Raw genomic sequence first — 14,271 nt, forward strand, 5'->3', positions numbered from 1 at the left:
GAGTTCGATTTCTCTCCACTTCTGAGGAGCAGATGAAGGCCAAAACCCTAGCAAACCCAAAAGGGCGAAGGCGAGGGAGGCCGAGATCCTCATCTGCGGTGGCGGCAACAATGGAGGCGACTACTCCCACCGGCGATCTCACCGTCGAGTTCGACCATGTCTCCTTCCCCTCCACTCCATGTCCTCCGATCCCCCCTCCCGCTTCCAAAATCTTCTTGAAGCCGAGGATGGCCGTGAGCCCGCCCTCGAACTTGATGACGGAGGAGCGAACGACAAGGACTGCATCCTTAGCCAAGATTTCTTCAGGTAGTCCCCCCAGATCAATGGAGTTTTCCTCTAGTTTCTCTACTAATTCCATTTTCCTTCAAATTTCTTGAAAAAAATGGTTTTGAAATCGTTTGATTATTCTTTGCAGCACTCCGGATTACATTACACTAGAAGGACCACAAATCGTCAACAATTTCGAGTTCAATAAGGTGAACTTTGGATTTCTTCTGATCTAGGTTTTTCCCCAAGCACTGATTTGTAAATTTTCTCGGGTCTTTCTCTTTTCAGGAGAATATACCTTGTCCCAGATCACCGGAGAAATCGATCAATGGCTGTTACTGCTGGTGTTTTTTGTTCTGTTATCAGTAATAGGACTTTGTTTAGTAATAATTTCACTGTCCTTGTAACATTCAATCATGTTCTTTCTTGGAGATGGCTCCCCATGTAATTCACTGTCCACCAATCTTCAATGTTCTGAGCAGGGTGCTGAAGTCCAGCTGGATGCTCTTGGCCCAGAAACTCGGGGAGGCAAGTCAATACAAACTAGGTCACAGAAGAAAAGAAACTATGTTTCTCAAAGAAAAAAAATAAAGGCAAAGAGAAGAAGCCTTTTTGATCTTATATAAGAGGGGCAGGTTTGTGAATCTAAGCATTAAATCAAGGATCCTTATTTAATCCAAAGCATTAAAGACCCAATTTTTATTAAGGATATAATAATAATTACACATAATTTTTTTCAGAAAAGTGGATGGTCAATCAAATATAAGCGCTCTGAAAGTCTGTCACTTTTCCATGATCAACCAAATATGCCAAAAGTACTTTTCTAGGCATCATCTTTTTAGGAATCTGCTTTTCAAGAATCATATTTCTTTGAGAAAAGATGCTTCCCGCGAACCAAACAAGCTCTAAGAGTATTTTTCATTTGAACTCAAGAGTCCATATCTATAAAAAGAGCTTGATGTACCAGTTACGAATACTACACCATACCATGCAATATGATACTCTCTACTTTTTTTATTTCAAGTCTTATCCTTCTCTGCTGTTCTCTAAAGCCCTTTTACTCACTTGAGCGTTGGAGGGTACTATAAGAATCAACCTAAAAACGCATCAGCTGTGTGGCTAACCAGCGGTGCAGGTAAAAACTCATTCTCCAACTCCAGCCATCCGTGCCACTTGAATATGCATCCGCTTGCAAGTCATTCATGTTCAGTTATGCAGCTTATGCTCTTGTATGGTAAGTTGACTGCATATAACAAATTGGTGTGCTTCATGCCACCTATATCATAAAAGGCTTTTAAAATTTTTTTAGAACCATCTCGTTAGAAATTAAAGAAATAACGGTAACATTACAAGGCTGGTTTTGGCAACTGGAGTAACTTTCCTTGGTTTATTTATTGACCCCCGCCTTGGTACATATAATTCACCGCCACCCAGTGCCCACCAGGGAAAAATGGCTTGATGCTTGGGTGTGCGAGCGTGTATTCGTTGGGGAAGAGAGACAAATTCTAAGGTGTGATCTAGAGGCGCAAATAAGCCGATTTGCTCGCGAGCTATTTAAGCTCGACTTGACTCGGCTAATACTGAGCTCGAGTCAAGCTCGAGTAGCTCAAACAGTTTTTCGAGCCAAGCTCGAATAGCAAAATATTCGGCTCGAAAGCTCGCGAGCTCAGTCGAGCATGGATATGTTGCGCCGCAGGCTCGACATTTAGGGAAGGACATATTGTAGTCAAATAGCAAGTAGGGAAGGACCACGTCAAATAGCAACATGCCTAGCTCCCCTCCCATCGAACCACCTTTCTCCCCTAACTCCCCTAAAGCTAGAGAAAACCGGCCTCGTGAGATCTTTTAGGAAGTGGAACAGAGTTAAGAGACGATGTAGGGGACCGTCCGATGCTGCGACCACACTCCTAATTATCTTTTGGGTTCGGAAGTCGAAGGTTAACAAGTTGTAGGCCCGCGGCCTTAAAGGAGTGGAGAACTATACACTCGATAGCGATGCTCGTTCATGTGCGAGAGATGATCCAATTTAAGGAGTCTCAAAACAAAATCTAGCACATCTCCTAGTCGTTTTTCTTGTCTTTTGATGCAAAGTACGTACGTTGCAGGATCTACAAAACATCTCACTACTCCTTTAGCTGGATTTCCGCTTACAGTTTGATCAGTGGACTACTTTGGCTCCATGAAGTTCTTGGCACTCCTCTACAGCATATAACGCAAATAAATTGTTACAAATTAAAGTAATGATCTGTTGAACATGAATCCACGGCTCCCCAAGTCTTCCATGTATTGCACGATGACCAGCCTCCGTTGTGGCCATGTACGTAGCATGTCATAACTAGTCTCAGGAGTTTTTCATTAACTGTTAAATAAGCTGCTTTTGCAATGCGAGCTTGGATCATAAAATAAAAATGTTAAGAATAAAAATATGAGAATGCAACATTATTCGCATCACAGTATGTGTATGAAGGAACATGATTGCATCATTGATGAGAATGTGTATGGTATGCCACCAAAAAAATTGATGGACTATACATGGTATGTTATCTCATAAGATTCCATGATCGGCGGGATGTACATAGCATTTCATCCGAAAAAGTCGACGAGATAGCTATGGTATGCGGTCCATAAATATTTATATAACTTGTTGGATTGGATTACGAATATAGCATCTAACTCTCATTAATTAGTCATGGTTTACACCCCCCCCACCCCGCTAAAAAAAAAAAAAAAATTCCCATCGGGTCAGCAAATGCCATTTGGCAATTGAGGCAAAACTATGTTTTGTCTGAATTCTAATCCTTGGTTCAATTTTCCCACACTTATATTGTGTACAGGTTCTCCGCCTGCAAATTCTTGCATTTAAGCAGTCAATGCGAAACTCAAGTTTCCATCAAAAGAAGATTATGAATGTAATGTTTTACAAGTTACAACCACATGGGCCTCTCCATGACTAAATTAGTGGCAAAATAGTTATATAACATAACGCCCGGTTCTTGAGGAAGTAAATTTGGTTTCCTACCAAAAATCAAGGAAAAAAAAGTAATATTTGGCCCGTAAAACTATGAGTTAGACCAAGCCCATAGGGGGCATTTGGTAACCCCAACAGATTCACCATGGTGATCTAAGATCTTCGGTGATTTGAATGCTGGGATGATTTGATCTCCAGTGATCTAAGATCAATATATTTGGTAGGCCATGGTCCAGTAATTAAAAATCTCCAGGTATCCATGAGTAACTTGTTTGGTATGGTACCGAGATCTAAGATCACCGACCACATAATACCACAAATACCCCTGATATATCTTAGATAGATTTTTTATGTGTTTTTAATTCTTATGAATAAAAAATTTAAGTCAATATGCTAATTCCTATAATAGCTCCATAATTTTGTCACATATTCTACTTTTAGTAGCCCTTATCATATATTTATTAATCATATAAAATATATTATAATAAAATATTAATATATTTATCAATATATTAATTATTAATATATTCTATAAAAATACATTTATTACTCCTACAAATTATTAATCTTATAAAAATATGTTATTTTTTATTATAAAATTAATATTTTTATTTATACTTATAATAGATTTTTTAATACTAATAATTATTTTGATTAGAAAAATAAGGTAAATAGAAGTAATATATTAAATATTTTTATTATATAAATATAAAATATAATAATATATTTCCACTATAATTAAAATTATCTTTCAATAATAATATGATAATAATATGATTAGTAATATATTATAATATAATATATAATATTAACATAATATTATATATATATATCATTGACATAATACATTGATAGTATATTAATATATCAATTTTTCTGCTAAATTGAGGGGTATTTTTGTCTTTAATTTTCAACTCAAACTCACTGTCCTAGGGTGATCTTGGATTTCTGACCTTTAGGACGGGTATCCCATCTTTGGGTTGGACGGTGATTTGAGGAGTGGAAGTGATTTAAGATCACCGCCACGTAGGATCACCATAGTGCAATCAAACACGGTGATCTCATCACCTCCACTCACATCACCCTTGATCCTAGGACGATCATCCCATACCAAACACCCCCATAGTGTGTTGGGCAGACGTCAATAAAGAGGGTGACGAAGTGTGAGCCTGAAATATTGTAGCATGCTTGCATTTGTAGTATGCACGTGTTCCAATTCTTATTGCTGGAATATCTTCTTGAAAATATTTATAATCATTTAATTGATATTTATTCAAGAAATAATTCAAAAATTCTCAATTTCCATAAAGTTCTAAAAAAATTATCAATAGATGTTCTGAAGTACAAATAAATTTTTTAAATTTTGTTGTCATGCATTTTAGAATTTCAGTAATAAATGATTTTTTTCCTGATTTTAGATTTTTTTTGAGAAATGTTACTTAAATGTAATAAATATAGAAAATGATTGATAATTAACAAGATGAATTCTAAAATTCCATCTTGTATTTTTCTTGTTAGTATATAATTTTTTGATTTTCAAGCTATTTTTAAAAAATTAATTAAATACTTTTGTGATTCTTTTATCTTCTTCTAGTTTCGTTTTAACAGATTCGAGTCAATGGATTGAAAAAAATCTTGTTATAGCGGTCAATAACAGTTTCAACAATTTCTAATTTATGTTTCTATTATAAACACTCAGATAGCGGTGCACCATTTTTTTGTTTTTGAAAATACAATGATTATTGGTATCGTGAATCGAAATAGCTCTCTTAGGAGAGGAGAATTAACCATTGGTCCAAGGCTAACTGATAGAGAAAAAGTGCACTTGCTCTCTCACAGAATGAGACTTCAAATTTATCAACAAAACTTATCAAAGTGAGATCCTTGAATGAATAATTGGATCCTGAAATATTTAAATCTAATAAATCATGTGTTTAAATTTAATTACTTTTATATCAAGCAAAGCCTCTCATACCACTCGGTACAGGACGTACTATACTGTATTTCGAGAAAATTAGTATAAAACACATATAAGTAGGTACAAGTTCCATACCGCCCGTACCGAGGTGTAACGTCCTGTATCGAGGCGTATCGGTGTGTACCGAGGCGTATCAGTGTGAAAATTGAGAAAATGAGTAAAAAAATTATTTTGGTGCAGAAGTATACCGTACCGTACTATATCATACCGAACTGATAAGGTATTAATATGGTACTGGATATCAAGATTGCGGACCTTGGTATCAAGTGATTCTATTTTAACAAGGATAGAATGGATAAATCATTTTTCAGTATTATACACATGGCTGATCATACTTTAGTTGCACTACTTGGCACCCTTCTCTATGTGGGCAGGCCCTTGCTTCAAGTAATGGTGCTTGCATGTCTACTGTGTTTCTATCTAAAACTAAAATATAGATATTTGAGTAATGATGTATGCTCACATATATATATATATATATATATATATATATATATATATATATATATATATATATATATATATAGCCATAGAATTCAAATTTGGAATAGAATAATTTATAAAAGTTTATTTCAGATCAATTTATGTTTCTTGTTTAATGAAAATTAGTATTAGGCATGTGTCATGCATGTGAGTTTAAAGGGAAAAAAATATATATAAAGATAACAAAGTGGCAATTTGGTATTTGCTGTAAAAGTAGAGTTAAAATTGGGAGGAGTTCTGGTTTGAAAGAACAATTAGAATGTTTTCAGATTAGACAAATAAGTACAAGAAAAATGAGGGTGGGGGAAAGCAGAGGAGATTTCCCTTCAAGTCCACTTCTCTTTTCACACAGCATTCAATAGAGAACTTGAAGGTCTCAAATGTCTTTGTTCTTTTCTTTTTCATTTTTAAGCAAAAGCATCACAAAATTTTGTACTACTTTCTCTTCATTAATGTGCTTGCACAAGATTAGAAGTGTTTTTAAATCTTTAAAGTATATAATAATTTTGAATTTTTGTTGATTGAATTATTGAAGCACAACTATTAGCTTTTATTTTAAAAATAAATTATTTTTATGATGATGCTGCCATCATATGGGATGAAACACTCTTCCATGTATAAGAAAGGGGAGCCCTTCCATAAATTCTTGGTGGTGCAAGTTGAACCCAAGGCAAACCGGGTTCGGAATATAGATTCCAACTAACAATTGATTTGCTTGAAATCACATTAGCCATGGCTCTATACCCACCACAAAGATTTAAGTGGAAGAGAGAGATGCGAATCATTTTGAGTTCAATAGACCTAGATTTTATTACGACTATAATTATTATATATTTCAAAATATATTTTGTTTCTCTTTATGTATCTATTTCACAATGGAATCTACGTTACTTCAATCAATTGACAAGCAGTCACCATGAAGGCACATCACTAGCAATTTTTTCCTTGGTTTTGTGGTTGGTAGGGTTTTAACAGCAACAACAAGCAATCGACATGAACCTAGAAAAATTTGCAGCCCTTCCAGCCATGGTTAATTTGAAATCATAATATACTCAGATTGCGGTCAAGATATTTCTCATTCCAGTTCTCAAAAAATAAAAGATAAAATTGTTTGATATTGGATGTGAGGAACCAAAAACGACTTGTGTGGACCGCACCTTACAAGCTATTAACCATTAAAATGCTCATCGAACAATACTTTTGTAGGATTAATTTCACCAAAAACCTCACAAAATTCTACAAGTCCCCAAACATAGGATGATAGGAACCAACAACGACTTCAGTGGACTGCACCTTACGAGCTATTGACCACCAAAATTTTTCTGGACCAATGCCTTAAAATGGTGACCGTTCATCCGTAATCGTCTTGGAGACCTCTCGCGCTATCGAAATTAATTATTGAGAGAAATGTTATCCAAATTAATAAAGTTAATAATTAACAGAAACTTAAACCAGCATTAGTTGATTATTATTTTATTGTAAGACAAGCTGATGTAAAATAAAGTTAATAATTAACTGTTGGATACATTGTTGTTCATCAAATTTCTACTCTAGCGAGTAATGTTAACTCTGCTATTCAATAAACAATTATGCAAACAGAATATGATGTTGTTTTTCTTATTATATATTGTCTATTTTTCATTTCATATTAAAAATAATAAATAAATAAAAATCTTAAATTATTAGTTTATTTCAAAATATGGGTATGGTTGAGGTAGGTGACTAAATTGGAACCAAGTAATTTGATGAACTCAGATGTGTGAGCTTCATTTGTGACACATGGAGCTACCATATATCATGCATAACTTTCAAACGGACGTAGATCAGGTATATGCTTTCTTTTGACCATATACCGCTCAAAGGCGGGCTTGGTTTGTATCTTTTGCACGAAAGAATGATTGTTTCTTTTGCTGCCGTCGAATTGCATCCACATAGATCTTAAAGCATTCTAAACTCTTTCTTTTATCCATTTGCACAAATCTCAAAATAGTCATTGCATGGTCTGACAAGAATCTGTGCGAAGAAAATTGAATTCTTCTTTCATAGGAAAGATGCAATTCATACTTTTCAAAGAAGATATGTCTGGTTGAGAGAAGTTAGATTCTATAATAAAAATAGGAATGAGTGATTTTTATTCCAGCCATTTGGTTGGCGAGAGTTTCTTTTCCATATCGATTCAAAGGAAGAATAGAAGTGCTCCAACCCACCAAAATTTAATCTTAACTTTTGAATCCCATTTTGATTTTTATTTCGATTTGATTCCGATTGCGAGTCAAACACATCTTTGCATTGGACCATACAAATTTGGGCAAATTTAGGCCAATGGGACCCACTGAACAGATAATTGATCCTTCACCGTAGGTGTCTGCATCTACTAACCCAATCAAATCCAAAGCCAGTAGAGTTGGAAGTACACGGGACGCTGACCACCGAACACGGTAGGCCACTCGGACCAGAAGGCAAGTTCTAATCCTAGCCGACCCACTAGTGGACCAGAAGGCTGACTGACCTAATTCGTTCACTTCCATACTCGTAATGGATTGCTGACCTGATCGTTGGTGGTGCAGAACGGGACACACACGACACACTTGGAAAAGTTGAAGGAGAACACGAGGCACTTGCTATCCAAGGAGGCTGAACCAGTGGCTCGACTTAAGCTGGTCGACGTCCTGCAGCGTCTTGGTGTGGGTTATCACTTTGAGGAGGAGATCAAGGATGCCCTTGGCTCGATGCCCATTGAGAGGGCAAACACATTGTTCAAAGACGACATCCACTCCATGTCTTTGCTATTTAGACTGCTTAGAGAGCACGGGTTTCCTGTTTCCCCAGGTAACGACTCTTGCCATATTGAGTATCTTTCATTGCCATGATAAGCCACTGATATGGGTAAGATTTTTTTACCTTGAAAAAAAAAAAACATGGGTAAAATTTTTAGATAATATATGGACAGCACACAACTAATAAGATCTTAGAAGTTCTGTCAATGCCAATCTTTGGTATGATTTTTGGTATATCATTCAATGACACATCATTGGACTTCTAGTTAGTTAGTTCTTAGGCCTCCTTGACTTAGATTGCTGATGTGCAATATAAAATGACACATATAGTGCAAAAAATGCACCAAATAGCTTTAAAAATTATGCTGATGATGGAATCTCTGAGATCTGTTCGCCGGTGGCATATCCTATGCTGTAGCCTGTAAGTATTTGGATTCACATTTATCAGAGCTAGCATGCATGCTGCTATTTCTTTTCAGAAATAATTTATGGTTTCTAGAAAGGACTTGGATTTTCATTAAGTTCAATTAGCTCTTGAACTTAATTTTAAGTCTCAAATAACTTAACGAATTTATTATTGAATATCATTGCTTTTGTTAGTATTAATTAGTGGGTTTCTAACCTTTAGAGATATCTTTTCTTTTTCTTTTTACGTATAACTGAGTTGGCCATGATAGAACATGTATTGTACGTGTAACTGAGTTCATTTTCAGACATTATATGCTTGCTTAGGAATTTTTTCTTGTTGCTGTTGTTGTATAATTTTCCTTCAGTTGTTGTTGTTTTTCCTGAAATAATGAGGTCACCCTGCCGAATTTGTATCCTGACCAAACTTTTCATACATTTCAAACTTGTCTAGGAAATATGTTGCAAGGTACACTGTCGAAACAGATTAAAGTATTATATATCAATATATGCTTATTTCTTAGCAAGCCATTGCCCTTTCATAATATAGTTCTGAATAGATTTAACTAACACAAAGGAAACTATAGGGCTAGCTCGCCAGTGCATGAGAAGCTGGTATTGCCTTTATTGAAGTCTTTGTAATACCGATCGAGTTTTGGTTTCTATAATTTTAATCCTATAGTCTAACTAGTAAACGCTTGCATCCTACAGACATCTTCAGTAGCTTGAAAGAAGAGAACGGTAACTTCAAGGCAAGCCTTCTCAGGGACACTCAAGCATTGTTATCCCTACATGAGGCTTCATATCTTGCTTTTGAAGGAGAAACACTGCTGGATGAAGCAAGAATTTTCACAACTAAATATCTCAGCGATCTCAAGCTACAGATGGATCCACACCTTAAGGGAAAAGTTTCTCTATCTTTGGATCTTCCTTTGCACTGGAGGACTCCAAGGTTGGAAGCAAGATGGCACATAGATCAGTATGAAAGAGATGGAAACATGGACCATATGCTTCTTCAATTTGCTAAGGTCGATTTCAACACAGTGCAAAGCATACACCAAAGTGAAATTAGAAAACTGACAAGGTAAGCATATACTCGTCTTAGCTTAACAAGACATGTCATTATTGTTATTATTAGTTCTAGGATTTCACTCTATAATTTTCATTTGGATTTTCCATTGATTGGATTCTCTTTAGGTTAAAAGAAAACTGATTTCTTTATATTCTACAGGTAAAAGTTATTATAAAGATATTAACAAAAAACAAACATGCACATCAATACAAAATACAAAAGTTTCTCATAGACAAGAAATTGATTGTAACTCCTCTTTCTTACACCTACGAAAAAGAAAGAAAATTTTATTTGTTTTTTTAGCTGCTGTTGTCTTATTTCTTTTAAGTTATCCCTATTTCTGTGTTTTTTCTTTTTTCTTTTTTTTTTTCACTATGTTTACTTTTTGTAGGATTTTTTATCCTTTCTTCATTACTAGATAGTTGATGCTTGTCTATCTGATGAGGCATACTGCTGATTTCCTAGATGTTCTTAGCATCTTAACTTTTCTTTCTTTTTTTGGTAAGCCAGATACATCGTACTATTCTAGCATGACTACATCCATTAGAATCTTAACTTGGCTAGCTAGTTTTTCTTCTCTCTTATCACAACTTTGACATTAAAGACGTGCAAAGCCTTTTGTAATTTTGTTTTAATAGAAGCCTTTTGTAAATTTGATCCCCTCTTAATCATGCTAATGAACTTTCTGCTTTTCTCTTTTTAGGTGGTGGAAAGATGTAGGCCTTGGGGATAAATTGAGCTTTGCTAGAGATCGATTGATAGAGTACTTCTTCTTTGCAACTGGAATTGTATTCGAGCCGCATCTTGGATATTGTCGAGAGGAACTTACTAAAGCATTTGCTTTGGTAGCAATTATAGATGATTTCTATGATATTTACGGAACACCGGAAGAGCTTAACCTTTTCACCAACGCCGTCCAGAGGTTAGAAGGATTTTTTTATTTAATTTTAGGCTGCAATATTTTATTCCAAAATAAAGCAGGAATAAGGTGTGGGATAAGCCTTATTCCTGCCAAATGGGTTTAAAAAGTAGCAACAAAACAAAAATAACTAGGAATAACTATTCTATTCAAACTGGTCAACACCTGAAATAACATTGAGAATTCATATGGGTGTACATTTATTCTCGCATCAGTATGCACTGAGGAAATCTTAAGTACTTCTACAAGGCTGAGGAATTTGAATAATAACTTATGATTAGTCTTTTTGGGAAGGACTTGAATCTTTATAAATGGTGTTGGAGCGGACCTAATTTACAATTCTTGTAGACTAGGTGATATTTTAGCACAACTTTTTGAGATGACCACGAGTTGATCATAGTATTTATAATTATAAAAAATTGGTTTTAGATTCTTGGCCTGGGAAGAATATGTTTGCTCATGCATTAATTGTGTGTGAGGATGCAATCTTAGGTACTTGCATAAGGCCAAAGATCTCAACATTTTTTACTTAGCTTTTCTAGATGAGGCCCTCAATCATTACAACAATGACAATATGAGGGAGCTGAAATAACTTTATTCTTGAAATAAGGACCTCTTTTACTCCTTCCCCCTTTACTTCTAGACAAAAAAATTATTTTATAAATTTAGTTCAAACTAAAAATATAAATAGCCAAAGAATAACCATTGTATTTTCAAAGAAAATAATTATTCGTTATAACTATATAGAATTTTCATAATAATTTTTTTTCTAATTCTACTTATAGGTGGGACTCCAATGCAATGGAAGGCTTTCCAGAGTATATGAAAATCTTGTATTCAGCTTTGTACAACACAACCAATGAAGTGGCGGATCATATACATAGAGAAGAGGGCTGGGATGCCCTTCCTTATCTCAGAAAAGCGGTAAATTCAGCATCCTATCCTTCTTTTACACTAGCTTCTTAGTACAAGAATAATGACAATACCCCAAATAATCTAAAATAAACTATGTCTAAACATGATGGCAACTAGCAAGTTATTCCATCTAATTTATTTTGCTTCGAATATTTCCTAACAAAAAACCTCAGAAATATTAATTTTTCATTAGCTCCCTTGATCTTCTTTTCCCAATTTGAACAAAAAAAAAAATCGAAGAATAAGATAATTTGTTGTTACCATTCCTCATTGAGAATTATATCCTAGAAGTAACAAACGGTATCCATCGGAGGCTTACTAAGGTTGTATGACTAATTAATTATGTGACACCTGCAATAATTGTTTCAGTGGGAGGACCTATTCAACGCCTTCCTAACGGAGGCAAAGTGGCATTACAACGGCTACAAACCAGCCCTCGAGGAGTATCTAAACAATGCTCGGATGTCAGTGTCAGGCTGCGTCCTATTAGTCCATGCTAGCCTCTTATCAACGCAGAGACTAACCAAGGAGGCATTGCAGTGCTTGAAGACCTATCCAAGCCTCTTCCTGTCCTCATCCGAGATCTTTCGTCTTTGCAATGATTTAGCCACTTCTTCGGTAAGCAATGCTAATTTTATGACTATTTTGCTTTTTCACTCTGAGAAACTTAAGTACGTAATAATTAACAACAAATCACAGGGCTAGAATATGTTGATCAGTCTAAGGGCTTCCTGAGAATTATTGCTGGTTTATACTAGAATTATATTTCAAGTTTTATTCTACTTAGTTTTTCTATATACAACAGATTTTTTTATTTTTTGTCCTTTACGCACATGAGAGAGCCTTTCTGTGTGGTTTAGTTTTGAATATTTTTTTTCTCCCCTATTTTTTTTTTTCTTTTAGCATCTCTTCTCTGTTAGTTGTTTTTTTCCAAATTTATTCTGAATTATGAGCCGATGCGGTCGATCCATTCTAGGTAGCATATTGTCCTGCATCATTAATTTTTTTCCAAATTTTCTTTTTAAAGTGAAGTCAGAACATATTCAGAAAAATCTGTACTGGATAAGAATAAGGTCACCATAATTCAAGATAAGTATCGGCCTCGACTGGCGACCCGGCAAAACTGTGGATTTCTCTCCCCATCTCGGTCCACTGGGCCATCCAGTTGGTAGAGGCAGGCTTAGCGACCTCTACACGTGGTATCATATGATTTGTCCATGGACAGCATATGGATAGGGCCGTTCCTTGTCTTCTCCAATAGTTAGATCATTTAAATGGACACGTTTAACATGTGAGCACTTGGCAATGCAAGAAAAACGGAAGAGATTGAGAGAAAAAAATGCTATGGGTATAATTGCATGACCAAAGTTTCAATGCTAAGTGTAATGAATTGTATATTTTATAAATGCAGGCAGAGTTAGAGAGAGGTGATACTCCAACATCCATCCAATGCTACATGCAAGACAATGGTGTATCCGAGGCAGTTGCTCGCAATGGCATTCAAGATTTAATCATTAATTCATGGAAGAAGCTGAACAAAGAAGCTGTTGATTGCCATCCACTCCCTCGATACATTGCTAATGCAGCCATAAATCTTGGACGGATATCGCATTGCACATACCATAAGGGAGATGGCTTGGGTGCTCCAGATCAAGAGAAGAAGAATATGATCAAGTCCCTGTTTTTTGATCCTGTAGCACTCAAAGGAGGCCAGGATTCTTTAGGGCTTCTTGATGATAGGTTTGTGATCAGCAATGTGTAGAAGGAAATTTGGTAACAAGATGATATAATTTTTGTAATTTGTAAATAACCTTGTGCGTGGCTGGGGCTATTATCCCTTTTTTTTAAAAAAATAGAAAGAAAGAAAGAAAGGAAAAAGAAAAGAGAAATGACTACATGTGTCGTTCTGAAGGGGATTGAGCTACCCATGCCAAGCTAAGAAGGATTTTGGTGTTGGACCTTAACCCAGAAAAATGAAAGGGAGAGTATTTGATGATTATCAATGTGCATATTTTGAGCCTGGCAAATTGAGAAATATATGATAATATTTTAATAAACTTTGCTTGAAGTAAAAAGAAAGTTTAAATAAATTTAAATTATATGAAACTTACGGATAAAATTGTATTAATTCAAATCTTTAATAATTCAAATCAAAATGGAATGAGAATTCTAATTTCCTAAAAACAATTCCACAAGTTGGAGCAAAAGGTTATTGTCCTTTTTCTGAAATTTTGTGCACAAAATGCAGTAAAGAAATTTTATTTTTACCATCGATGCAGGTAAGTGCAGCATCGATTTCTATACCTATACAGATTATAGTATTTTACCCTAATTATTTTCTCTAGTTAAGTAACTTAGTTAACTTGTTGTATTTAATTATAGCTAAAGGTTCTAGCCTTGGAAAAAGGGTCGAGCTTTGTCCCCCTTGTTGGGATCCACCCATGCCGCAGAAAAAATCAAAAATTTTTCTGATCACAGCGGAAGGTA

The 14,271-nt window shown here is 35.2% G+C and overlaps 2 protein-coding genes across 3 annotated transcripts; both read left to right on the top strand.

Moving 5' to 3' along the window:
• On the top strand, positions 1 to 1,302 carry LOC120103898 (wee1-like protein kinase). 2 transcript variants are annotated; one of them, XM_039131848.1, is made up of 4 exons: positions 1 to 306; positions 416 to 476; positions 556 to 611; positions 700 to 1,302. In XM_039131848.1, coding segments are annotated over exons 1-4 (246 nt in total). In that variant the 5' UTR covers positions 1 to 178; the 3' UTR covers positions 701 to 1,302. The 2 variants fall into 2 exon arrangements, with proteins under 2 accessions (XP_038987776.1, XP_038987775.1); XM_039131847.1 differs by having other exon boundaries at positions 556 to 742.
• A 6,946-nt stretch (positions 1,303 to 8,248) lies between these two features.
• LOC103699243 (alpha-terpineol synthase, chloroplastic-like) lies at positions 8,249 to 13,626 on the top strand (the record flags this gene model as incomplete). The annotated part of the gene is made up of 6 exons (XM_039131849.1): positions 8,249 to 8,525; positions 9,590 to 9,962; positions 10,654 to 10,872; positions 11,655 to 11,793; positions 12,154 to 12,402; positions 13,196 to 13,626. Coding segments are annotated over 6 exons (1,608 nt in total), but the record flags the coding sequence as incomplete, so codon positions are not given.
• Between the last annotated feature and the right edge of the window lie 645 nt (positions 13,627 to 14,271).

This window comes from Phoenix dactylifera, chromosome 11, assembly GCF_009389715.1.
Source record: "Phoenix dactylifera cultivar Barhee BC4 chromosome 11, palm_55x_up_171113_PBpolish2nd_filt_p, whole genome shotgun sequence".
NCBI classification, from domain to species: Eukaryota; Viridiplantae; Streptophyta; class Magnoliopsida; order Arecales; family Arecaceae; genus Phoenix; species Phoenix dactylifera.